Source organism: Nesoenas mayeri (genome assembly GCF_963082525.1).
Source record: "Nesoenas mayeri genome assembly, chromosome: 17".
NCBI classification, from domain to species: Eukaryota; Metazoa; Chordata; class Aves; order Columbiformes; family Columbidae; genus Nesoenas; species Nesoenas mayeri.
In genome coordinates this window covers 4,420,853-4,448,056 of record NC_137565.1, presented here as the reverse complement: position 1 = coordinate 4,448,056, position 27,204 = coordinate 4,420,853, and the positions used below count along the sequence as shown (strand labels likewise).

Sequence of the window (27,204 nt, the reverse complement as noted above, 5' to 3'; positions counted from 1 at the left end):
GGGGACTAAAACGGGGAGCAATTTTGCTTATTAAAGGTCCGGGTCCGGCGACAGCCAATCAGCGGGAAGCTTCCATTTTGTTGTAGGTATTAAAAGCCGGGCGGCGCGGTCCCCCCGCCGCTCGCCGGGGCGCGGAGCCGGGCGGCGGGCGCATGGCGCGGGCGCGGCTCGGGCCGCGGGGCCGCGGCGGCTCGGCCGCCAGCGGGCAATTGGCTGGTTAAAGGCAGCGGGGCGGCCGCAGCCAATGGGCGAGCGGCTTCCATGAGGCTTGAGTTATTAGACGGCGGGGTGAAGCCATCCTTCAGCAGAGCGCTAAGGAGAGGCCAACGCGCCAGGCAGCCATTTTTCTGCAGTGGAGCGAAATGGCCAACTGGGCTTTTCCTTTGTTCCAAAAAGGGGGAATCCGCCATGTGAATCCGCACCGTCCGCTTGCGGGGAGCGCTCAGGTGGTGGTAATGTCTGGCATCATGCTAGAGGACTCAATGAAGAAGGAGGATCTAAAAAAACCAAACAAACCAAACAAACAAAAAAAAAAAGGCGGATTTTTTTTTTTTCCCTTATGATTCGGGATCCATCTTTGTCTTGTGTAACTAGGTCATGGCACACCCTATGTCAGCAGTTAACAGTTTCGAATGCCAAAAAAACAAGTAAATACATTCTTTTAATTTTTTTGTTGTTGTTTTGGGGGTTTTTAAGCTCTCTGAAGCTGATAACCGAACAATAAATTTTAGAAAGTATTTCCTGTATGAAACACTCGATTCCTGGCCATTTTTATTAACTCCTTTGGTGCTTATAAGGTAACGTTTTAAATCTAGGCATAGGAATAGTGCATTCTGGCAAAAAAGGGCAATTTTACTATGCTAAGCTTGCTTGCTTTCCTCTTACGTTGTAAGTACCCAATCCATTCTGTCCTTGCTAAGTGTAGTTTTCATTTTAATGTTACCGAAGTGGTCCTTATTGCTAAGCCTTCATTTGCATGTCTTGTGTTTTCGTCTGCTTATCTAAACCAATTTCTGCTTTTTTTGACTGTTTTACTTATAAAGCAAAATATCTAGCTAAGAGATAAAGTTGTTTACAACCAGTAAATGTTAACTAGGTGCTTTCACACTAACATGCAGCTTGAAACTAGAACGTTTTTAGTGTCTGCGTGCTCCATGGAAAAACACTGAACGTCCTTTTTATGTACAGAGTAAATCTACCACAGGAAGGTAGATTTAAGCCTCGAGTAGGAGTCCTCGCTGCGTACGGTCACTCAACATAGCTGGACAACTTTTTCTATAACCTTTTTCCTTCCTTTTTTTTTTTTAAATGCTAGACCACTGCCATACAAAGATCCGTAACTATCTTAACGAGATCTGCTTTGACTTGCAAACTTACGAGAGAAGTGGTGATACAGATGACATATATTTATAGCCGTTATTTTTTTTAAAAAAAAGCATTAACAACTTCACCTTCAGAGCTGCATTCAACTATGGTGCGCGGGTAAGTAAACCCTTTTGCCCTTGCAGAGAAACATATAGACCAGGCCTGTGCGGCTCATGTTATTGTCCTGGCTGGAAAGATCCTAATGGTCGTCTGAGCGGTGGCGATCTCCTTCTCCTCAGATACATCTAACAGTGTCTCTGAAAATGTCTATTTTCAGGGAGGGATTTCTGTTTTCTGCACAAAGCGCTTGGTCGTCCGCAGCCCTGTTGTGTTTTGGGGTTGTTTTTTTTTTGGTGGAGAGACGCAGTGAATCCATTGCAGGCGTTACGTGGCTGTTAAACTGAACGCACAAAAAGAAAAATAATCTGCCTGTGAACAGCAAGATGTTACTGAGGCTGATTTTTAAAAAGGCAAAAATGCGGTGGTGGTGGTGGTGGTAGGGATCCCTTACATGTTTTGTCCGTCTAATTACAAAAGCTCGATCAAAAAAAACGCAACAAAATGGGGGGGGTGTTTTTCAAGACGGTGAGTCTTAATGGCGGATGTCTTGCTAAGAAGCACTGTAAAATCCTTCATACCGAGAGGCAGTGACTTGGAGAGAGGGGGAAAAAGGAGGTCTGGAAGTAAATCCAAAATGAGGGAGTTTCCTTCCAAGTGAGGGACCCTTTGCAGCCTGAGTTTTACAGTTGGAGAAGCCGTGACGCAGTTGATATTCACAGCAGTTGTGCTTTAGTGCAGCCACCCAGCCCATGAAATGGCCTCCCCGCCGAAGTCTGGTAGTTTTATTATGTAAAAGCCTGTGGAAGCACCGTGTCCCCGGCACCGGGAAGGGCGGCTGGCGGCGGGCAGGGCGCTCCCGGTCGCGCTCCACGTTGTGTCAGGGTAGCCGCCATCATGGCTTCTCGTTCGGCGCCGCGTTCTCCTCAGGGCTGGGGCGGCGGCGAGGCGGACTCTCCCCCACTGCCTGGCGGCGCTTCGCGTCCCGATCACTGAAGGGAAATGGCCTTTTTTTTGTCTTCCCCCCCCTTCTCTCTCTCTTTCCCGCCCCCCCACCCTTCCCCCACCGCTTTGTGAGGGGTTGTGGAAGGCGACGCCGAGCAGGGAGCAGGGCGCCTGGCGGCTTTTTCTCCCTGCGGCTGGCGCGCACAAGATGGGCGCGCACAAGATGGCCGCGCCGGGGAGCGCCCTGCAGCAGCGGGAGGCAGCGCTGCGGGCGGCGGGGCTGGCGGCGCTCCAGCCCGGCCGCGGCGGGGGGGCGGGGAGCTCGGCCGGGCAGGGAGGACAAAGGCAGCTCGCATAATGCAGGCGAAGCCCTGGCTGTCTATAAATAACGCCGCCCGCCCCTCGCCTTCTTCCCTTCCCCCCGCCGCAGTATCCCGCTCGCTTGCGTTTATAAATACCGAAAGATGAAAGTAGCCTAGTGCAGAAGATAAAAAAAAATTAAGAGGAACAAACAACACTCCCCCCCCCCCACCCCACAAGGAAAAAAGAGGCAGTTGGGGGGATGGAGGAGGGGAAGGCAGGCAAATGAGCAGCCGGCGCTGGCCGCGGGAGGAGCAGGGCGGCGTCGGCCGCCTCCCCGCCCGGAGCGGGCTGCGCTGCGCCCCGCCACCGCTCCCCGCCACCGCGCCCCGCCGCTCGTCACATGGCTCTTTGTTGTTTTCCTTCTCCTGCCCCTCCTGGGCTTTCTCCCCCCTCCGCCATCGCCCGGCCGCTCCGCCGGGGCAGCGGCTGCCCTGCCTCCTCCCGCCCGCAGCCGGGGTGGGATGGCCCGGCCTGCAGCGCTCCGCTCGCCGGGCAGGGCTGGCGCGGAGCCGGGTGCGGTGCTGCAGTGCGAGCCGCCACGGCCGCCTGAGGTGTTACATGTGCTGCTTTTTTTTTTTCTTCATTTTTTTTTCTCTCTCTCTTTTTGTTTTTTTTTTTCCTGAGCAGATTTTCTTGCAGCTCGCTTTGGGTGGAGGCGTGGGGGTTGTTTCGGAGCTTCACAAGCCTTTTGTGCTCTGCGGGGAGTTGCACCTCGCTGCTCCACTGCAGACCAGAAGTAGGTGAGCTTAGGGCAAGCCTGGCTTGAGCAACCACTTCAGAGGGCAGGACAGGGAGGACAAAGCAAACACTTGTAGAGAGGTGGCCTCCCTGGTAAGGCTAGAGCAGGACCGTCCTGCGGACCCTGTGGGAGGGAGAAGGTAAGTGGCTGCTGGGCAGAGCTGCCTGCGGGAGCGGCTTGTGCGGGGCAGGGTGCGCCCTGCCCGCCCGTTCCTGCGGCTCAGGACCAGCCGTGGGTTTGGTAAGACCTGTGCTGTGGTATGTGCCGAGGTTCAGGGGTGTTTGCCCTGCGAGGGAGCAGGGTGCTGCCGCGAAGGAGGCACCGCAGCCTGCGCCTTTCGCAACAACGCGAGGGCTCACGCTCAGCATTTCTGGTTCCCCCCTCGTCGTTCCTTGCCACCGGCTCAGGCTCTGTCGAGAATCAAGCGACAAACCGTCCGCACAAAACATAACACGTTTCCATGGAGGAGGATAAAAAGAGTCTCTGCAGTGCCAGGCTGGCTTTAAAATGCTACCTCTGCTCCCTGTGCCCCCTCTCGGGGTGCAGCTCCTGGAGCCAGGGGGTTCCGCAGCCGCCAGACCCTCCGCTCGGTCCCTGCGAGACGTGCCTTATCTGGCCAGACCGTCTTTAAACGCCTGGCCCTTGCTCCTGCCAGCAGCGTGACTGCCTGCCTGGTTTACAATTGCTTTAAGTAATAATCTGCTAGTAAACTTGGAGGAAAGGGTGGCGTTATTCTTAGCTAAACGCCATTAAAATGTGCCTCTGCTGTTTCTCAATAGAGGTGAAAAGCATTGTAGCTTCCTGGAATAGGACAAAATGGCCGAAACAGGCGACGTGTAGATCAAAGTACGGTATAGATCTGTTCCTGGTCTTGCAGTGGTTTTTGGAACTGGAATGCAAACGTTTCTGCAGCTTGCATCATAATGAGTTACATCAGCACGTAAAGCGATTTAAAAAAAGAGCAGATTGAAACAGGATCGGCTGTTAACCTTCCCAGGATTTTATATTTATGGTTAAATAGATATTTGGATATTAGTGATATCCTCATTTAAACCTTAACATCAGTCTGTTTAACCCTGAAGCAAACTAGCTCTGCCTAACACAGTCCAGGCTCTGCAACGATTCATCCAGCCCACAACACTGTGGGAGCTTAGACAGCTTTGTCTGTACTTGTACCTCTCTGCGCATTTTTCCAGGACTATGATCTTTGTCTGCAATTAATCATTGTTCAGGATGGCTGTTCCCGACGGTAGAATCCACGAGCTGCTCCAGCTGGGAGAGGTCCTGGAGCGTGCGCTGGCGCCACGTCCGTGCAAACCAGGGCCAGAAGCTGCTGGGGCAGAGTTGTGTGGGTCCTCAGCACTTCTGGAGATTGTTTTTGTAAGTCTGAGCTGAAAATTCCTTTCCGTTTTTTAGGAGTTTCTAAATGACTGTGATGTTCAATGTAGATGAAAAGTCACCGAGGCAGTTGAGACCGGTTGCACTCAGGGTGGGTGGTTTCATGGCTGAACCTCGTATCTGAAAAGCTAAATGTTCTAGGACAGCGTTTTTAAATCCCAGAAAGGTCAAACCAGACTTTCATACTTGAGTCAGATTGACCCCGGTTTACTGCATGAGACTCTCTAGAGATCTTTCAGGGGAAAGGGGGGGGGAAAAAAGGGAAAACTTGTTTTTTGTTTCTCTGAACGGCACATTCTGGAAGCAAAGGAGCTTGTTCTTGCCCATAGGGTCCCTCCCCTGCATTGTGGAGTGGAAAACTCTTATGCTAATTATTTCACTGTCTATTATCAATAAGAAGTGATTTAATTTCTTTGGCAAAGTGTTGCAACAAGAGCAAATTAGATTGAGGGGTGAAGTGAAATAGAAAATACGCAGCTGTACTGCCAAACAAGAATGGTGGCTGTTTACGACGTTTTGGTTTAGGCAGGCTTCTACATAGAATCCTTTATATTGAAGGTTTTTGTGTCATGATCCACTGCTCATGCAAGGAAACTAGATTAGTAGATTACAGAGGACAAAAGAGACCTAGGTTTATCTGGTTTGATTTCCTGCATTATGCAGGTCATAAGATTTGTGTGAATTTTTTGTTTTTTCTCATTTAAAAGAATTTAACCACAGCATACCTGCATCTTAGAAAACATCAGATTTTCATTTTTAAATGGGCTGTGAGAGAGAGTAGAATAAGACTTGGCATATTGTTTCCATCAAAATCTTCCTGACAGACTAGAAATCAAAATACCTTTTTAAACTTGTCTAGTTTCTCCTTTCAGTTTCTGGATGTTGCTGCATCTCAGTCTGCTTGACAGAGGAATGTTCCATTACCAGATTTCCGTCCCCGTGTAGCTATGTACAGGCTGATCAACCGAGTATTTAACGCTCCCGTTGCAGACTTCTAGAGCTCCCCCTCGGGTCCATCTTTGCTAATCCTGCAGTGGCTCCTGTCACAGTTCTCAGGGAACAGTGTTTCACCGGTTTGATCTGGGCAGAGGGACAGAGCGATCAGCCAGCCCCTCCTTGCTGGGATGTCTCTGTCAGGCATCCGGGGATTACACCAGCCCACGTTCAGCTGGTGTCCCAGCACGGCTCCTAAAATACTCTCAGATCTGTTCCTCCTTGGGACAGCACCCCCGTCCTGCTGGTTTGTGCTCCTCATTCTGCACATATGGCTTTATACTTGTCCCTCTTGAAAAGGACGAGTCCTTAGCATTGTTGCTTGCAATGGCCTTTATTTTATTTTATACCCCCTCTTGCTGCTCTTGAGTGCCACCTACAAACTTGCTTGGTACTGATTTTATATTTTCTTCCAGATAAACAACTGCTGTCTCCGCTGTAGGAGTTTCCAGGTTCTGGGTGTGCATACAGCTCAGCTGTGTCAATATTGGGTCAGGAGGAGGTTCTGGGTGTTCACCATCCTCTCGCCACACCCCGGGTTCCTGGGAAGAAAGCCCAGTTTGGGAGCTGGAAGGGAGCCAGGAGCTTCATTGCCTGCCCTGGTGCCATTAAATAATGTAGGGCCCAAAGCAGGTATTCGCAGGACCCATAAAAACAAGATGACAGCTCCAGGACCCAGGTTCCAGCTGCATTTTGAGACCTTCCTCTTAGATAGATTCTAATCCATTTCATTATGCCTTCTTGCTCTTCTCCAAATTTAATTGATATTAGAGGAAAGAGAGGGAAGATTACATAGAACAACATAGTCACATTATTAGACTGTTTTATTTTTAGGAAACCAGGCTAAGAATATCAACGGAATATTGAGTAGGAATATGGACTGCGTATTTGCCTGTTCAGGTTTTTTGCCATGAATTTTTTCATTTCTTCCTAAGAACAGCAGATGATCTGTCTAGGGAATTTTTCAGCCAAAATAAGCAGCCTCACGACAGATTTCACCTGCGTGCTCGTGAGGATACATGGGGTATAAGCATTGAACAGGGAATCACTGATGTTTGGTGTTTGGCTGCCTGGGTGCAGAGAGATGTGTAGTGAGACCCAATAGCGCAACAAACATTTATTTTAAGATCCGTGCTACTTCTGATGGACGTGTTGGATATTTGCCAGGCCTGGGGTTTTTGTTTCTTTTAAAACCGCATCTGTTCATTTTATTTCTGCCAGTAATGATGACAAAGCCACCTCTGTAAGATAGGTGGAGAGTCCTTTCAGAGATCTAATCATTCTTGAGTCATAAAGGAATAAAGAAGCTGTTTCAACACCTGACTTGCAGAATGTTTTGTGTTGCTTCTTGCCTATTGAAATGCAGCTGCTATTGAAACACTATGATCCCATCAGAATGTACAGCCAGTTATTTTGTAGAATACTTTCAAGCTTACAAAAATCATTAAATAAATCAAGAAGGGTGGAAATTCTCATGAACATTCTAAAGCCATCAAATTACTAAACGTTTCAGTTCAGTGCTTCATGGCCTAAACAGGACAGTTTTACAAAAAAAAAAAAGGAATGAAAGGAATGTACCATTTAAAGAATTGGGGCACTCAAAGAGCTTGCATCAAAAGGAAATGAAGATAGAGATAAGTAATCTAAAAGGATATTTATGCATTAAAATACTTGTGTATCTGGACACGTATCATTAAACAGTCTAGATGCAATGATAGCTGGAGGCCCGTGAGCCTTTGTAACAAACACAGCACATACAGTGAACGCTCTGATTAGAAGTGATGCAGTATAAAATGTTACAGCCAGAAAAGTGATGACAGAGATCAAATGGAATGAGTTTAGTTTACAGATCCGAGCAGTTTCTTCTCACTGGTGTGATGCAAACAAGGTGACACAAAACCAACACAGTTTTGCCCTTGGTATTGTCACCTTTGCTCTCGAATCTGCAGTTCCCATCTTGATTTATTTTTGAACAGGACAGTTGGGAGTGGCCCAGCTGGTCCACTAAGCCCCGCTTCTCGGCCGAGTGGGCCAGAACGCACAGAATTAGCGAATGCTGTGCCATCCATTGCCTTTCTATGCTGCTGCATAACAGCAGCTCCCAGTTGCTAAGCAGCTGCAGAGCCGTCTCTGCCTTCGCTACCAATCAGCTCTGCTATGGGAGCAACACGGGTTCGCCTTGATCGGTGGCGGGGAGCCGGCAGCATGACAACGGGAGCAGTGGCTATAGCAAAATTGTTCATTTTCTAGCTGGCTGATGGGCCCTGTGGCAAAAATGCTGGAGCGAGGCGAAGGGACACTTGGTGGCCCAGAAGCAGGGGGTGGCAGGGAGGGGAGAGCCAGCATATGTGCACAGCGGAGGCCACAAAGGCAGCAGATCTCAGCAGAGCAGGGGGCACACACCGAGGAGAAAGAAGTGGGAGAGAGGCCAAATGCACAGTTCGGAATGGAAAAAAAAAAAAACAGGAGTAGAGTGTGGCATATGGAGAGGAGAAATAAAGCAGAACTTGCACAGCCTGCGAATAATTGAATAGAAAATACAGGAAGAGAGGAAAGGAGCTTGATTCATTACTGTGCTTCACATTGTGGAGACAGCTACACCCAGGAAAAGGAGGTGTGGAATACAACAGCATCTTTCATGTTTCACAAGGTACTGCAGGTTTTACATTTCAACCCCTGCCATTTGTGGTTTGCTCTCTGGATAGCCCCTGCCTTTTGTTTAGTCTTCATTCCTGCAGGCTCTCTTCTTATCTTTGCCTAGCTTCTAACTTATTTTCATACTTGCTTTAGGTTTTTTTTTTGTTTCAAGTTAAGTTTTACATTAAAATACCTTTTCCAGGTACTTTGTTTTAACCTTCAAAAGGGCAGGCCATTGCTAATTCCTAACTGCAGTTAATTTTCACTAAATCTGCAAAGCCAGGGATGTTTTTCTCCCCCTCCTGCTGGAGCTACTGATGGAGAACAGGGTTCCCTTTACTTCCCAACACCTTCCTCTCCCTGTTGTCCTTCTATTTCCCTGTGCCGTGCCTGCCAGCACTCCGGGCAGACTGGCTGCGAGCAGCGTGCAGGAAGGAGTTCCTGTGGCAATCGATTATCACAAACACCTTGCTGTGTTGCATAAGAGGGTGTAAAAAGGCAACACAAACACCTGCAAGGGGGTTGTGACCAAAAGAGATTCTAGTTCTACCACCATTCAGCCTCCCACATTAAAAAATACTTTATGGTCTTGGCACCTAACATGCAATTGGGTGCGTAATAGGAAATGCCAGAAGAGCTGGCAGGGAAGCGGGGGAGATACACGTTCCTCTCTGGCTCCTCCAGACAGAGGATTGAGTGGCACATTTGTACAGGAGGGTGGGGAGAGGAATTAAAGCTCCTGCAGCTGTTGCCTCCTCCACAGCCAGCCCTGGCTTGCTGGGAGGCCTGTTGACTGAAAAACACTTTTCCCCAAGTCCAAAATTGAGTCCTAAAAGCAAAACAGAAGTGCCCACCCAGATCTACAGTGGAAAGGATTTGCTAGGGGCTCTGTGTATGTATTTCAAGCCAATAAAAAACCTGGTGGATATGCAGCCAGATGTGTTTTGTACCTGGAAGATTTTTGTCTAAGATGTCTGATTTGGAGGGATGCTATATTTGCTACTTTATTCTATATTGGTCTGGAGTCCTGCTATAGTCTATACTATTATTAGACTTCTAAGACCACTGAGGTCTAGGGGCACTCATTTTTTACAAGTAGCTTCAGCTGCTTTTCACACAGGGGCATTTTTAGCATTATGAGAGAGATCAGTTGAATTAGAATGGTTTCAACCAGGAAATCTCCCCGCCTCAAGAAATCAGAGCTACTGTGTTAATCCCAGTAAGCAACTGGGAACTTGACAGTGTGCCTGTTGTTAGGATGAGAGTCAGGAAGGGTGAGATGTGTGTAGGAAGGGACAAACGCACAGGAAACATGCCATCAAGGACAGCGGTGTCGAGCTCGCACCGGGCAGCGCGCCAGCCCGAGTTTGGCGGTGACCCGTGGGCTGGAGCAGCGCTGGCGAGTTGCTGCACTCGACGTGCTTGCGCACGGCAGATGACAATGCCACCGTGATTGCTGCCCACAGCAGATGACAATGCCACCGCGATTGCTGCCCACCACACCTCCACGACCTGCTCCGGTGGTTTGCAGTGAAGACCAGCCAGGCTGCTCTGCACCATCAACCTGTCCAGCTCGCACGTGCCTGGGACAAGCCAAAAATCACAGGTCTAAAGCAAACCTGACACAACTACAGCTGGGTTTATTTCCAGCCCCTCAAGTTACTAATTAGCCTGCTCTGAGCATTGCTGTTTTTTTCACGGTTTGGTCTGGCTGGGGTAATGGCTGCTCTCAGCTCTGAGAGAAACCCGGCTGGGTCTCATCTTTGTCCAGGGGTGCTCTGACAAGCCACAAACCTCCAGCTCCTGCCCAGCCAGACAATGACAGAGCAAGTGCTTCCTGCTTAGTTCTCCCTGTGCGTGTAGCAATCAATAAAAACCAGGCAGAAATTATGGTGTCTCCCGCAGGGACATAAAGAGAGGATTTTATCATCTTTCAGCCTGCCTTCCTGTAGGAAGTTTGCACAAATATCAGAGGGGAAGACACGAACTTAACACATTAACTGCCCTTTAATGTTGGTGCCATACATTACTCAGCAAAAGCCTGTCCCTATTTAATCCACAGTCCTTTCTCTTACAGCCTCCTTTATCATCCTTTTCTCTACTCCCATCAATATTCCCAGTTTCCCCACATTCTTGGCCAAGAGGTTTGAGAACTTCCTGCCTGGGCCAGGTGCAAGAGTGATGGCTCTTGTGTAGCCAATTCAGCAATGAAGTGTTGATCAAAGCCTGACTTTTCTAATGGCTCTGAAAAATGCGTTTGTGCAGGTTGCATTGTGGCTTACACAGTGGAAAGCATATTTAACAAGCCAAAGTGGGGATCATTTAACCTTGAGGTTCTCAAAAGCCTCACAGAGAAGCACAGCTCCACACGTTTTGGGATTAGTGGAATGTATCAGCCAGCTTTTGGGAAGTGTAACCCAGATTTGGCCATCCACAGCACACTCACCTACTCCATACTTATCCCTGCTACGTAAACTAAAGAAGCTGAATGCAACTCCTGCTCTGGTGCTGTGGCCATCCTAATTTACATACGCTCCCATTGGTCTCAGCCCTCCTTTGTCTCTAAATCAGCAAGTACATTAAAAAAATCTCTCTCTACCAGGAATTCCCTACTTTGAGAATGGGAGAAGAAGGGAAAACTAATCTGAAGAAAGCAGATACTGCAGAGAGCACTCTTACTTTGAAAAAAATCACATCTGGTTGCTTGCTGGGCAAGGTGGAGTATTTGGTAATGGAAACACAGGAAGGCATAAGCCAGAGGGATTTTAGGGGTGTATTCTAAAGAGAGGGGTTGGATATTGGGTAAAAATGCATTGTGTTGCATGGAAAGCTATTTACAGCCCCTTTTCCTGTGTTTCCCCAAATTGCTTCCTGATAGGATTATTCTCTGCTGCAGAGATGCAGAAAAGCATCTGATGCTGATTAATTTCCCACAGATCTGTAGCACAGCCCTGTGCTCTCAGCCACGAGCAAGCCCGCGCATCCCTCCTGAACTTGCTGTGTCTGACTGTTCCCATGGTAAAACCAGCCACAGCTACCAACACAATCACAACCTGTGGATCTCGCTGGAAATGAGGCATTTTGGATCCCTCTCTCTCCAGCAGATCTCCAGATTCGCTCCTCAGCGCAGAGGTAGAGGATGAGATCCAGCATCACTGTGACAGCTCTGTCAGCCCGTGTTGACAAATTCCTCCCCATCGCTCAGTGCAACCGTGCCAGCACATCTGGGAGACACACGTATCGCCCAGATCCGTGGGGGGAGAGTTATAGTGGTGTTGGCAGATGATTGTTCATGTCATGCTTTTCAGAGATCTGTCATTGTGTTTGATGTTCCAGAAAAGCATAGGATGATCTTAACCTTGTGTTACCCATGTTTTACAACAGAACTTTGCTTGAGAATTCACGCTTCAGTGAGGAACAGAAACCTGAAACTGCCCCTAAGCACCTACTACATCAGGCTGAGACGTTACCACGTTGATTTACACACTCTTCTCATGTGTAAAGTGGAGGGTTTTTCCCCCACAACTGCAAAGCCAAAGCTCAATTTCTAATGAAAAGTGAGATGTGAAATATGGCACGTTGGCCATGCATCCATCAGGTAGGTATATTTGGCCCACATAGTCAGCACCCCTGATTTAAAGCATACCAGAGAAAATAACCCAAGAAACAGTATGTGTTCCCTGTAAATAACTGCTCTCTAGGTAGTAGTCAGTGTGTGTTTTATGAACAAAATCTGTCCAAACTACATCAAAGTGACTGAATATTTGCTGCCTGATTTTGCTGGGTTGTATGTCTAATTTGGCTAACACCTCCTGTTGCAGCCCCTCGTCCTGTTTTCCTTCATAACCCTCTGAACTTTATGGCAGCATTTGGATAGATTTTTTGTAGAGTTTATTGAAACATTTTTGCACTGATTTAGTGTATGGGCTACTTGAGCCAAGTGAAACAGGAACTATATTCCTTAGGCATGAAAAGGCAGAAAGGAAATTTTCTTATTGAAATATAATTTTTCCACATTACTTAATAGTCTAGAAAGTTAATACCTTTCTGGCAGCACTTCCTACCAGGGAAAAAAAAAATGGTTCCAAACAACAATGTAATAATGTTTTAGGTTGGGTTAAATGTCTTAGAAACTGGCAGGTGTCACAGCCACCTTGCCTTCAGTGAAAAAGGCAATTGAGAGCCCTTATGAAACAAGGGATTTACATCAGTAGGAGCTACTACACAAAAACCAGGCACATGGCAAGGTTTGAAAAGATGGTGAATCATGTGGCCCAAGGGATTTTTAGGGCTGGGGGCATGTGTGTAAAATATCAGGCCATAAGGACCAGATGGTAGAGCTCTGCATGTGCAAGAGAAACAGCAAGAAATGCTACAGAAATGGATACTGAGAAGCAGCTAAAAGTCAAGGAGACTGAAAAAACAATTTCATACTGTTGTTCTGTAAACGAATTACCTTGAATATACAGCTGGCTTTGTCATAGGCTTCTGCTCTTACACTGATTGTCACTCATAACTTCTTTGTGTGTGCAAGGCACAGTTCAGCTCTCCTACATTCCAGTTTTCCCTTCCCTATCTGCCCTGTCAGTTCACAGCAAATTCTGTGAGGCAGAGATTGTTCCTCAGTAAGAGTCTGTGCACCGGACAAACAATTCTTATGTAACATCTGAAATTTACCAGAAATTCACTCTACTTACATGTTCTTCAGGGTCTTTCCTATTGCAAACTCTTCAGGGCATTGTCTCTTGCTCTATATGTACATGCTGTAGTGGGAATTCATTGCTGAAAACACAAAGAATTAATATCAGTGGTTATGTTCAAAAATAAATATTTAAGGCTTCATCTTGTTATGCACATTCTTAATGAAGTTTATGAATATTTCCTTTGACATAAATGGGGCTACTAGTTCTTATATTTAAGTTCATGTTTAAGTCTTTGTAAAACTGGGGTCTCTATTATCAACAAGAAAATTCTTAAGTGTATTTCAAAAATTTAGTCCTAAAGATATTTAGGAAGAACAGGTCCAATTCTCATCTAGTTGATATTACCATATCAACTAATAATATGAGTATACAGCAGATGGCGTGTGCTGTTACTCCTCTCTGCAGTTGTGGCTACAAGGATGTACCAGTAGACTGAGACCTTGCTGGTCAGCTAAAATAGTTGAATTTTCCATTAGAAATATTACTGCAAGCCATGCTTCATAGCGTAAGGGCATGTACTATGATAGAGCTTCATTAAATAGAAACTTAAAACTTTTACAGTATTCAGAGTTCCTCCAAACAGAAGAATGTAGCTAAATATACTTAGCTTTTGTATAGGACTTTATATGCCTAAAGCACTGCATACCTGTTAATTAAAAATAAGTAACTGGGACACTTAAATGCCATGTTTCATTAATATTAAAGTGACTCACTACAAATAGAGCACCTATTACTTAAAAACAGTCTTTGGAGTGTTTACGTTTGATTTTATAATCTACTCATTTTATATTGTTTCGTCCTGAATCTAAAAGTGCACAAGTCTAAAAAGTTTCCTTAGCTATCAAATGTAAAAGGAGACAAAGCTGTGAGGATGTAAAGATTGTTTTGTGAGACTTGCAAAAAAAACAACCTAACAATGGCCCACAAAATACTTTTATCCCCAAAAAAACCCTCTTGATGGCAATAACTGACTTAAAAAAACCCCTTAATTACAGTATTCAGGTTGAGGAAGACTAAATCTAACTGTTGATCGTAACGTACGTTGTATGATGCTGGTTTTGAGCCAGGTCCAAACAAATTGTTTCAGGTTAAAACAACTTTTTCCTGGACCGTTAATTCCCGTGCGATACTGGAATGGCCTCAGCCATTGCAGCCAACGGGAGCTCAGTGTTCCAGGTAAGATACTGTAAGACTGCAGTTCATAAAGCATCTTTTTGACAGCTTGTGTATTCTACATGCTTGCATTAACTTTTTCCTCAGTAAAATGGTTGGCTTTAAATACACGTGGATTTGGCTGCATTATTATTATTATCATCATCATTATACACTTCCTTGGGTATTTACGTGTCCTTCCTCCTCCCTATCGCTGACATATCCTTTTCTTGCTTTTTGTTTGCTATCTGCTTTGTGCAGAGTCTTCCTAGGAAGAGATGTGATGTGCAGCCGTGTTTGCCATCGGTCTGTAAGGCCATCTAGTGACACAACCGTGCAGGAGAAAACGCAAACCACTGTTAAGAGTTGTGGCGTGTTTCTTTTTTTCAGTTGAATTAAATGATCTTGCTACACTCAAGCACACCCTTGGGGTTTTGTTGTTATTCCCAGAAGTGGTATTTCAAAAATTTTAGAGTCAGCTTTGATTTCTTAAGAACTGACAGGGTTTATTTGTGAAAGAGCTCAGTGCTAATCCCTGCTGGGAAAGAAACACATTTTTTTGTGCTGAATGGTGGCAGATTTGCACCCAAGCAGGTCTGTCACCAACTCAGCGTCACTCCCCTGACCTGTGTATTGTGGCCAAACGTGTCTGGCTGTTGTGATCCCCTGCTTTCCACGGCACAAAACACTTGGTAGGTGCCTACAGCCATCACATATCTGCAATTAAAATATAAAATGCTGGTTTATTTTTACCACAGCTCATCTTGGATGGGTAGGACTGGGTCAATAAGCCATGAACAGGGCTGTCAGTTCCTACTCAAGCAATAAATACAGTACAAAACAAGCAGCAAGTCACCACCACTCCCAGTGCTGGCAACAAGATGCATTTCAGGGGGTACCTTGGGGGATCTCTGCTTCCCTTGCTGGGGCTGCCATGGCCCCTGCTCCCGCCTTGGCCGTCGTGACTGGGATCCACCACCAAAGGCGTTGAGGTTGAGCTGGAAGCCATCCCCTCAGCCGCTGGCGACCTGAGGTAAACCAACATGGCGCCTGAGGCCCAAAGGAGCTCCATGGAGGAATAAATGAGGCCTGGGGCAGGAGGGGAGGACGCTGGCGCCATAGTTGCTGTACGGGGACAGATGCCCAAGCGTGGGTAACATGGCGGGTGGATGGGAGCGCAGAGGGGACGGGACCCGACGTCTGAGGTGGATGGAGGCCTGGGAGGCCGGGCAGGAGGCCGGGGTGCCCAGCCCCGGCAGGTTGTGGCGGGAGGAGGCGTGTCGGGCGCTGAGGGGGCTCCTGCGGTGCGCACCGGGGCCGTGTCCGCCTCAGCGCGGGGGCCCCGCGGGTGACCCGGCGCAGCCGATACCGCGGGCAACCCAGACCCGTGAGGGGGCTCAGGGCTTCGGGGAGCGGCCCCCCGGGGGTTACGCGGGGTGAGGCGGCGGCGCGGCCCCGGGCGGGGCCCTGCGGCACCTGAGGCGCGGCCAATCCCCGGCGGGGCGCGGGCGGTTCCTGCCCGCCCCGGGGCGCCCGGAGCGCGGCGGCGGCTGAGGGGGGGAGCCGCGTCCCGGCGGCGCTGCGCCCGGCCCGGCCCCGCTCCATGGAGGCGGCCAACGGGGCGCTGCCCCAGGGCGCGGCGGGGGGATCCCGCGGCAGCGCGGCCGCCCCGTCGGCCAAGGACAAGAAGGTGAAGGTGGTGATCGTGGGGGACGGCGGCTGCGGGAAGACGTCGCTGCTGATGGTGTACGCGCAGGGCGCCTTCCCCGAGGTGAGGCCCGGGGGGCGCAGGGGCTGCGGAGCGGCCGGCGGAGCCGCCGGGGCTGCCCGTCCCCGTTCGAGCCGCTTCTCCCTTCGCAGGAGTACGCGCCGTCCGTCTTCGAGAAGTACACGACCAGCGTGGCGGTGGGCAAGAGGGAGGTCACCCTCAATCTGTACGATACCGCAGGTAAGGCGGGCGTTTATGGGTTTCTTTCTCTCTTTCCCCACACACTTTCCGTTTTCCCGGTCGCAGAAGCCTGTGTGACCGGCCGGGTCTGAGCCCATCCTCGCCATGGCTTTCCGTAATTTCAGAGAAATAAGCAGAACCTGCTTTTACCGGTGTGAAATGCTGCTCCTGTGGACGTGCCCGTATTTCTGCTCCAGCGGCTTTTGCTGTGTCAAACCAGACTGATGTTCGATGAGTGTGAAGCTGGACGTATTTTCAAGCTGCTTTTCTACTAGCAGACTTTTAGTGGAATATCACAGTTAGGGCTGCCAGAGATTAAAGTACGAACAAAACAACCATCACCTGTTGGACGCACAAATATGCCTTCTACAAAAAAAAGTCACTTGTCTAATGGCCGTTCTAGCCATGGTCTGTTCATCATCTTAACAACCTAGTTTATCAAGAAAAATCACATCAAATAGCAAACATATCTGAAGGTATTAAAACCCAGTTCCCAGATGCAAAGCATAATACAATCAACCAGGAAAATATTTTAATCTCCTGCCATGTGTGATCAAATAGTGAAGGAGAAAAAGGCTGGTTTATGTTCAAAATTAAAAGGCCATAGCAGTAAAATTTATTTGAAAATGCTGCTAGTTTGTTTGGGTTCATTTCAGGAACTTCTGAAGTGGTTTGTGTTCAACTTCATTCAAAGCTCCTGGACTCTCTTATCCAGCTGCGTTCCTAAATGAACCCTAAAGTTGACACATGCTCCATTTCAGCTCTTTGTAAATCATCTGTTTCAGTTCAAGCCTGTGGAGATGTTCCAAATTTACACCAAGACAAATAAGAACCAAATGCAGCCCATATTAATTTTTAATAGAAGTAGAACACACTTCTTGCATACTGCGCATGATGCCTGAATAGTTAGTTTTAAAGGTTTTTAATCTAAAAGTAAATTTTATCGCTAATTTTTACCGCAGTATAGTAAGATCCCGAGCACCCTATTTGCCAATATATCTTCTTGTGTCAATGTTACTGTTCTTGAATCCAGTGGTTTGTATAGTGTAGCTTCTACTGAATGGCAGGGCTTTTGTGTTTAAGGCTTAAAGGAAAAGAGAACGGCTGAAATTGAGTGTGAAAGAGGGATTTCCTTAATACAGTGTGTTGGCACAAAGAACTTGCCACAGTGAACTTGTCAAGTTTTTATGTTTGTTCACTATCAGTGTGGAATTTTCACCTGTCATACAGTTGCTGGCTCATTTAAAATAAAGCTGCAGCTTCCAGCGTTTGCCTTTGGAGTCTCTTCCAGGCTTTAAGGAACGTGGGCTGGATCCAGAAACAGCAATAAGTACAGCAAGTTCAGTATTGCAGCATTAAACTCTTGCAACCCTGACATAAGTGCCCAGCTCCTTGCGTCACGCCGGGAGTTCTGTGCAAGACCTACAGGCACCAGCTGCCTGGAAAAACCTCGCTGAACTCTGGGCTGGGGGCTTATCTTACCCTGTTGCCTTGTTCAGGCATGGAACTAGCCCTGTCCCTTTGAAGAACAAAGTGGGCTGTATTTTGTGCCTCATAAGACACTTTGGGAAGAGGGGATACCCTCTTGCCTCGTTGGCAGAGCTCTTTGCCCTGAAGGAGCAATTGCTCTCCATCTCCCGTCTGGAAAACGTGAAACCTGACATGTTTCACCTCCCAAAACACCATCATAGCCACCAGGCTACAAGTTGCTGTAGGCTACTGACACTTGTCTCCTCCCTTCCTGTTGAGTATCTTCTGCTTTGCATGAGACACACCACGATTATCAGGTGCAAAGAAAGGGGGGACATTGCCACCTTGCTTAAAGCATTTGCTTGGGTGGGGAGAAAGACTTGAGTTTTGGTTTTCAAAGCTGCTTATATAGTTTTATGTTACAGATCTGTGTCCAACTCTGATTCAAGCAGCTTTTCATCTTCCTTCTGAAGCTGGAAGTTATGCTGGAGGAAGAGCTCACTTGAGCACACATATTAATCCCATCCTGGTTTTAATAATACAAAACTGATGCTGAGTTCCTTAAGCGTCAGACTAGGAGCAAGAGTTGTATCCTGTCCTCTAAGTTCTGTAAGATAAGAGGAAGGGGAGTGTCCAGTTCAGGAGACAAGAGCTCCTGTCCCTCTGCCCTGTGCGTGCAGCCTGGGAGATGCAGTTTTTGAATTGGTGTTTCACTATGTTGACTTGCTTCTGTCGGATCATGCAGCAGCAGCTCGTTAAATTGCTCCCTCAGCTGGGTGATGATGCTCTGGGGTGGGTGTAGAGCAGCAATTGCAGCTTAAAGAGGAGTCTAAACATACAACTTATTACTGGAAGTACAGTGGTTTAACAGTGCAGCTTGTTGGCCATATTTTATGAATCATCTTCTGGCTTACTCAACTGCTCGAGTTGGTCTTGCTCTTCTCTCAAATCGTAAGACAGCTTTATGCTTGTGTTTTGCTTCTTAGTCTAAAAGGTTCCCAGATAATTCAGGTTATCATAAAATCATTTAAATGGGATCAAAAGGGTGTAAAACCAGTCCTGAGGTGAAGGGCTTCAGGTAAGTGCCATGCAGGGAAGGAGAAGGCAAAGCTGTTCTAAAAAGTATCACTGGATCTTCATGATGCACCTATTGCAGACAGGACTTCGATATTTTTAGGATCTTGCAAAGAACAACAGTAAATAGAGCTGCACGTACGTCAGCATCATGGGAAGGTAAAGGACAGGTTCAGCTCCATGGGCTGTTTAAAGTCAGAAGGATTCTTTGTATTGTCCGGTCATGTGCAGCTTGAGACTTTGAGCTTGTCCTGCTTACTGAAGGAGAGGGACACAGCCTAAGAATCAAATATTTCAAGCTACAGTTAATGAGTTAGTCTAAAATACACTAGAATAACCATTTTTGTGAGACTTTTGTACCATGCAACTCTGTCTTCCTCATCAGAGACACCTCTTGCTGCTGCAGGAAGTTGGTGGGATACATATGCAATGCGTAAAGCCTTTGTAATAGCACTTGTCTCATCTGCAAACAGGCTTTGCAGCTGCTTATTCACTCAAAAATTTCCATTTCTTGCTGTGCTCTTTAGAGGCAAAGGCATTGAGAGGTAAATTAATTTTTTACACACCGAGGGAGAAATGTTGATGCTGTAGCTGCAGTTCACACACAAGGTTCAATTTCTGATCCTGCTGGGTTCAGGGCTTTCTCAGAGCAAAGAAAAGCGCTTTGCTGGGCTGGGGAGGAAGCGACGCCTCGTCACTGCGGCTGCTCGCTCTGACCCGCAGGAAGCACGCGCCAAGCCTCCAGCGGGGTGTTTCAGGTCCGTAATGACAGATGCACACCAGTCTGGGGCCTGAAGAGAAATTCTAAAAGCCAGTATGTGCAAGAGTAATTTTTCATAACTTTGAAAGGGAAGGTGTGCCTGAGGGAGACAAAAAAACCCCAACTTTTTATTTTAAGTGTGCACTCCCCCAAGTGTCATCTCTTGTTTTCTGCCAAGAATGTTCTGTTTCCCATTTTTTTTTTAAACTGAATAGTGAAAAAACATAACTAGCAAGCTAATAACCATGGTATTCTCACTGAGCCTTCAGAGTAACAAATCAAGGAGAACTGGGTGCATTCCTTTGTGCTGTGAGAGATCAGCATCGCCTGCTTCCATGTCAACCCCAAACCACGAGCGCAGAGCATTACAGACGACACGCAGACATGCGTAGGAAGCGGTCGGCTGGTCAGGACCGGTGGCAGGATATTACATCCTTCCGTACCCGCTGGCAGTTGGTGGCGATGGACAGCGCTGCTGCATGCTAGGACAGCATGTATTGATAGACTCCGAGGCTGGCAAGTCTTAATTTTATCATTTACCCTTCTCCTCTCAATGCCAGCGGGTGCTGGGCTCCTTTATGGACTGAGTGACGCACAGGCTGGCACTTCTTCGGTGGTAAATTGGTGAAGGAAGAGCATGTGGCTCGGAAACCACCGAGCTCTGTGGTTTCACGTCTTCCTCCGTTCACCCATCACCTGAGGTCTCACCCCACCATAGGACCCGACTGCAGTGACGTGGGTTGCGCAGAGCGTCACAGAGGCGTGCAGGAGTGCCATCTTTGCAAAGAGTTAGCCCATTTCAGCTGAATTCAGCTGCACAGAGTGTTTTCTTAAAAAAGACAGAGTCTCTGATGCTACAGTGAATTGAGGAAGGCAGAGTGGAGTCACAGATGTGCTCACACACATGTATTTGACCAGTTCTTCCACAGAATGCTTTTTGTTAACTGGTGAAAGAAAACAGCCACTGGTGCTCGAGGAAGCACACCGGGGGCTTTGCATACATGTTCAGTTACTGCTTAGGTTCAGCCTTGTTCCTTCATTTTAAAACTCTTCTACACTAGAGGAAGTTAGGAGGAAAAAAAATGTTTGGCACCTGATGTGTTTAATACATTTAGAGGATTATCTCAGCAACAAAATGGTAAATGGGTTGCAAACAAGTAGATGGATTTGGGACAATAAGAAGGGCTAAGCAGTACAATCTTTGCTCTGAATGTTTATAAAACATGCGTGATTTTGTCAATTGTCTATTATTTCTGGATTAAACCTCGAGGGATCAATCCTTCTTTGTTCTGCACCTTGCCCACAGAACCTGCTGCTCCTGTGGGAGCTCAAATACAGAGTGCTCCAAACCTGAGCCTCCCATTTGACAAACATCTTGGGCAAACTGATGGGCTGTGCGTATGTTGTGGATCATGGGAAGGAACAGCATTCCCAGTTCTCGTTTTGGAAATGTGGTGCATCACAGAGATGTACCTGATTACAGGGGTGGCATTGAGGTGACAAATCGATCTCCTACAGGCTGCGCAAATCACCGTTTCTTCCTTATTAAGTGTCTGAAAAAAATTCAAATTAAAAAGATAGGGTTTTTTTCCTGAGCTGCCAACTGTATCTGGTAATTACTGCTTTCTTGAACTTAGCTTCTCAAAGCCAGACACCTTCAGCCCCCAGCAGGGTTATAATTGCTAAGTTACATGTACAGCGAGGGGAAGGGTGCAGGTCTGAAGCAAATTAGCTTCCTCTTGTCAGATCACATGCTAGAATATCCCTAATCAGAAGTATGACAAATCTCTTGCTTTTCCAAAATTCAGCAGCATCCCCAAGATCTACTGTGGAGTCCTGTCTCAAAGACTAGTTAAGCCTGGCTCATATTGCAGCACGTCTTGTAAAATCACGCGTGTGCTGGTACAGTGTAGCAGCGGTGCTAAAGGCACCGTGTGCTAATCGCTGCTTCCTCGCAGCTCGCAGGGCCGCGAAGAGCAAGTTTGCCACTATGATTTTAACTTCAGCATTCACGTCTAGCAAACACAGTGTTTTCCTCCCAACAGCATCGCGTGTGCAAATGTATGGGGGAGAATGGAGCCACTGCCAAATTGCAAATGTTTTAATTGATAACTGTCAAATTCCTCTTGCTGATTTTGTTTGCGAGCAGTGACTTGGCAATGGGCGATTAGAACTGTTTGAAGTACTCAGCAGCTGGACAAAGCAGGCTTTTGATTAAAACTAGCTGAGGACATATTTTGTATTCTAAAGTATCAGTTTTGTCAGTGAAGAGGAATCTCCTGCATTCAAGGGAAGGAATTTTACAAGCATGGAAGTCTTTCAGTCTGTGCAACTATAGTACCATTGTTCTTGATCTCGAGTATATATCTTCATGTATTCCCATCATAGTGCTTGTTAAGGACAGAGATTTCTTTTATCCAGAAGATTCTCTGTGTTTCAGGGCAGGAGGACTACGATCGGCTACGACCACTTTCTTACCAGAACACAAACGTCGTGTTAATTTGTTACGATGTCATGAACCCCACCAGCTTTCATAACGTAGCAGCTAAGGTAAGAGCTTTCATAATTGCTTCAACCTTTTAAGTGAATTACATACACCTGACGTATGATGAGATGTCAGATTAAACAAGACTATGCTTGTAGTGTCTGTACCCTGGACCTCAGACCTCACCTTCCCACAGGTCCAGAACTGGGGTTGACTCTGCAGCACATGAAAAAGATCACAAACCAGCAGTGAAATGTCACACGGTCAACGTTGCACACAAGTCTGGTTCCGTCACGTGCATATTTAAGTAGAGAGAAGAGATGTCAGCAAGCACTGGTCTGTACTGGGATCTCTGTAACGCTCCAGAGCAGAAGTTCCTGTACACAGCACCAGCAAAACAAAGCAAGACTTGGTCCAAATTCTGCTCTTAGACACTTCAGAGGAGCTTTTCAGAATTTAAATTGAGCTTAATTAAGCATTTTGGCATAGTGACCGATGCCACCTGTGTTTTTATAAAGCTCCTGACTTTGAGTAGGACTCATAAATGTTTCTGTAATATAAATTGTGCACATAAATGCTTGTTCTATTCCTTGGCTTTTTTGTTTTGATTTCAGACAAAAAAAAAAAGTAAAACTTTAACACTCTGGTTTTTCTCCCATCAGTGGTATCCTGAAGTGAATCACTTCTGCCACGGTGTCCCCGTCGTGCTGATCGGCTGCAAGACAGACCTTCGCAAAGACAAAGAGCTGCTGCGCAAGCTCAGGGCTTCCAGGCAGGAGCCCGTTACTTACAACCAGGTAACTACAAGTGCATTTCAAGCAGTGTTCTTTTTGCAAGAGATAAAGCGCGCTTATTTCAATGGCATCATTGCTCACAAGTGCAATCACATACTCCAAAATCAGGTGATCACAGTGTCCAGATAAAGAAATTATTGACAGTCAGCATGAAAAGGGGTTTCTGTAAGTCCTTTTTGAAAGTGGCCAAATCCCCACCCATTTCTAGTACCAAAGTAAAGAGAAATTTGAAGAGCGTTTTGTGTATCTTGGGATGTCTGAAAGGAAACTAGTAGCTATACCTTCTGAGCTCGTCACATCTCACTCTTGTTTCCTTTCCTGGTTACAAATTTGTAAGCCTCGTCAAGTTTGTCGAACTTCCTTCACAATTTTTATTAGGATGTGTTTCTCCCATCACCGGTACTTTGATCAGGACTGTGAGAAAGCCTTGAGACGCTAGGATACACATTACAGGATGAAAAATACTGACTGTTCTGGAAAAAATGTGTTTGCAAACCCTATTTAAAAATGCATCCTTTCAAGGGCAATAGCAAAAACATCTGCAAGGCTTCTCTAACATAAGAGACTTCTCTTTGAAGTCTCTGTCTTAAAAAAATATGTGCATGTTATCAAATGTTTTCAATTTAAGTATTACAAGCAATGAGATTTAAATCCAGTGTTACAAGACAGGTAGAGCTGTCCTTGGTCCAGGAGGAGCAGGGGTGGAACGGCTTGTCCCATGTCACACAAGACCTTTCTGCTCTGGTCTCCTACTTCGTTGGTTTTCTTATTAATTACAAAGCCATCCTTCTCATCTCGGAGCAAGAACAGCAGCTTTTGAGCTGTTTGAGACACAAGTCTGAGGAACAAGGTTAAATGCACTAAGACCTTGAATGAATCACCCGTTTCTAAAGAGCACAAAGGAAACTGCAGCTGCATCACCACTAAACCCTGCTGGGACTTTTAGCTTGAGATGTCCATCCTGTTGCTTTGTGAACGGCTGCAGATTGTCCCTCATTTGCATTAATAACTCACACATGAGGTTCAGGGGAAGCAACTATTTCTGGCCAGTCTGCTGAGACCTCATTCCAGGGCCCAGAAGTACAGATTTTGTCTCCTGTGTGCGCCCTCCCATTTGGTTCTTCTCCCCTTACATATACGCTACCTCAGTCTTTTACAGCTGGTGGCATCTTGAGTCAGGCGACGTGATGCTTCCGATGCCAGGCACAGAGGAGCTGAACAATACCCGCCAGCACTGCAGCTTGCAAACTACTGGAAGGAGACAAACTTCACTTAAATGTGCTGAAGAAAAATCCCCCTATAGAGAAGCCTGAGTGCTCAAGTGACCCCACTCGCAGGGTTTCTAATGAATAAATGCAGGGTTTGTGAGCTGTGGATTGCACCCCTGGCATTCACACTCCAGGGCTCACACGTGTTCAGAACTGGGGGCTGACCCTGCAATGCCAATAAAAGGATCACAAGCAAAGTAAGAAAACGCTGTGTTCTGTCTGTGGTGGTTTTGCACAGCCAGGATTGCATGCAAGTGTTTTAGAGTCTAGTCTGTTCCATTGCATGCGTTTGGGTGAGGCTGAGAAACGCAGACACCTCTTTGTGCACACAAAGTTTAAGATGCTCCAAAGCAAAAGTTGAGGTTCCTGCATGTGCACGAGCAAGACATTGGTCCAGATTCTGCTTTTGCATGTGGCATTCAGTACTAAAGGTGACATCACATAATAGTCAAGGTCAGGCATGAAAAAAAATAGAGCCCAAATCTACACATCTTATCCTCTCTTGAGTATCCACCTCAGCGTTTCTTTTAAGTAAATTTAATACTGAGACTATTCTTACTCTATCAGCAGTCTGCATCTTGGAGTCTCTAGCGCACTGCAGTGCTAGGCCAGGCATAAAGGAAGAAAAACCCAGCTTATTTAACAGTGCCTCAGTTTATTACCAATGCCATTTTAGCACTATATTCAGAGGCAGCTTCTTTGTTCCTGACCTCATGATACAAAGATGTACAATGTAATTCCCTTCTTTCCCACCTCACCTTTCTTCTCTCATCTATTGGGTTTTACAGCTTTTCTTACCTTTTTTTTTCTTTCCAGGGTGAAGCAGCTTGTCAGCAGATTAATGCACAAGTTTACCTGGAGTGCTCAGCAAAATGTCGTGAAAACATCGAAAATGTTTTTAAAGAAGCAACAACCATTGCACTGAACGCCATGAAAAAAGCCAAGCGCCAAAAGAAACAGAAAGTGTGCTCAGTGTTATGAACTGGACTCCACAAGAGCAAAGCGATTCAGATTCCAAACCAGTATTAAAGACCATTCCTTCATAACATGTTTGTATTCCTAGAATAAGTGTTATTTTCAGGTTTTTGGACTTTTGTTGCACTGCTCTCACTGTTTTCAAAGCTCTGTATCAGGGTGAACCGATGCTGCGTGCCTTTGTCCATCTGCCTTTTGCTCCTAACTGCAAACGACCACCAGTCAGCTCATGGACTCACTATTTAAATGGTAACAGTGACTAATACTGTCTGACTTAATTAGTGGTGTGGGTTTTTTCCTCTGCAAAATAATTGTGCCATGTTATAGCTACCATTTACTGTCTTTTTCAAGCAGAAAAGCTACATCTTCTAGAAGTGATGTTAGTGCAGCTTATCAGGCACCTTTGAAGAGACAGAAATAAAGTTCTACCTTAATTAATGTACTTGGTGGCAGTGGTAGGAGTTCACCTCAAGCTGCTCCCAGAGTGTGCAGACAGAGCGTCCATTACAGCTCCTGCACGGCTGGGCCAGGCTTTGCAGAGCTGCTCCTTTAGGGCTCTCCTTGCCAGGCCTGCTGCTGTCTCAGAAAGTGGGATTTGTCGATGGAAATACATCAGTTGCTCCAATTCAGAAATGAAAGATGAAAAATACTAAGTTTACAGCACTCAAAGTGTGAAGCACTGCAAGCAGCTACTATGTGTAACATAAAGTCAGTTTTATAATAAACTTATATAGCTTATTTAATACAGATGCAAATATTGGTGCATGCCAAGGGAAACACTTAACTCACGTTCATTACTGATTAAATAATCTCTACTGCTATAATTCAAACTTTTCCCTTTTGTGATGAAGCTGCCAGTTAAGGATGGGGGATTCTCCCACTGCACGACTTCATACACGTGCCTTGATCTCCTGGCTCTTCCGCACATTCTCATGCAGCGAGACCTCCAGTTTCAGGAGCAATCACTAATTTGTAGCCACCATAAACCAAACCCTGACGTGGAAGGTTTTTGCAGCGCAGGTGTTGCTGGAGCTTTCTCTAGGATGCAAACTACAGCCCATCCTAAGGGGGAATACACAGGACTTGCGTAATGGTACCAAGACACAACCTTTTGCCAAAAAGTTTAGGTGGTGCATGCCCAGAGTCGTATTAGACACACACGACCAGCCAGTGAAAGACTCTTGTTTTGGAGTGAGCCATCATTATTTTACAAGTTTGTGCACATCTTTGTCTATAGAAAAAATGGAAGAATTGTGCAGCCTTTTCTCTACAAGATGACACCTGTCGGTAAAACACGCAGATCACGAAACCGAAACATCAATGCAGAGAAATTACCGTGTTTACCCTCAGCTCCACAGCAGGAATCTTTCTTTTCTAATCCAAGTTTCTCACGCTGCAGAACTCAAGTTACTCACCGGCACAGAGCTCCCCACCCCTGGTGAACCGCGTCCACTGCTCCGATCCAGGCTCCAGCATCCCTCTCAAAATAAAACAATGTGCATTTCATAAGCAGAGAGCTCAAAGGATGAAAACCCAACCTCACAGGCTGTGCAAAAGTCAAACCACAGCAAGATCCAGCCCAGCTAGTGTGAAAGTTGCTCAAAATATGCAAATTGCAATTTATTGCTCATGCCCACAGGACGGCGACACTAAAGATAATTTTGCCGGCCTCGCAGCAACAGAACTGATGAAACAATTTCAAGTCTGTAGTGCATATATAATTCTTCATACACACGTTTAGTGGGAGAAGGGCATCACTTCGGCGCATGTTCTGCCAAAGCGTGTGCCCAATTTGGGCTTGTGCAAGCTCACAGGAAACCTTGGCCGATGGGAAAGACGCCGCCTAACGCAGCTCTCAGTGGTGCCTGAGGTACAATGTTCCAGCACCCAAAACAAGCTTATTTGAATACGCTGAAGTTCAAGCAGCACAAGGCATTACGCAGGATGGGAGCTGGGATGTGTCCTCTGCCATCCTCCCGAATGAGTGTTCAAGATTCTCTTATTTATCGACGCAAGCGCAGCATCTAAAGGAAGTATTTACCATTTCTGCTCAGTCTGTCCTCCCCGTTCCAGAACGG

At 46.6% G+C, this 27,204-nt stretch overlaps 1 protein-coding gene across 15 annotated transcripts; it reads left to right on the top strand.

Annotated features, from left to right (window-relative positions):
* Positions 1-127: 127 nt before the first annotated feature.
* On the top strand, positions 128-25,909 carry RHOF (ras homolog family member F, filopodia associated). 15 transcript variants are annotated; one of them, XM_080355035.1, is made up of 10 exons: positions 821-1,482; positions 6,277-8,510; positions 11,100-11,213; positions 11,434-11,629; positions 11,882-12,095; positions 14,288-14,376; positions 16,213-16,300; positions 22,045-22,154; positions 22,752-22,886; positions 24,968-25,909. In XM_080355035.1, exons 6-10 carry the CDS (start codon positions 14,335-14,337, stop codon positions 25,130-25,132), a joined length of 540 nt encoding a protein of 179 aa, XP_080211161.1. In that variant the 5' UTR covers positions 821-1,482; positions 6,277-8,510; positions 11,100-11,213; positions 11,434-11,629; positions 11,882-12,095; positions 14,288-14,334; the 3' UTR covers positions 25,133-25,909. The 15 variants fall into 15 exon arrangements, 13 of the variants coding, with proteins under 13 accessions (XP_080211157.1, XP_080211166.1, XP_080211161.1 ...); XM_080355034.1 differs by lacking the exon at positions 6,277-8,510; XM_080355040.1 differs by lacking the exons at positions 6,277-8,510; positions 11,100-11,213; positions 11,434-11,629 and adding an exon at positions 754-797 and having other exon boundaries at positions 1,316-1,482.
* The last annotated feature ends 1,295 nt before the right edge of the window (positions 25,910-27,204 follow it).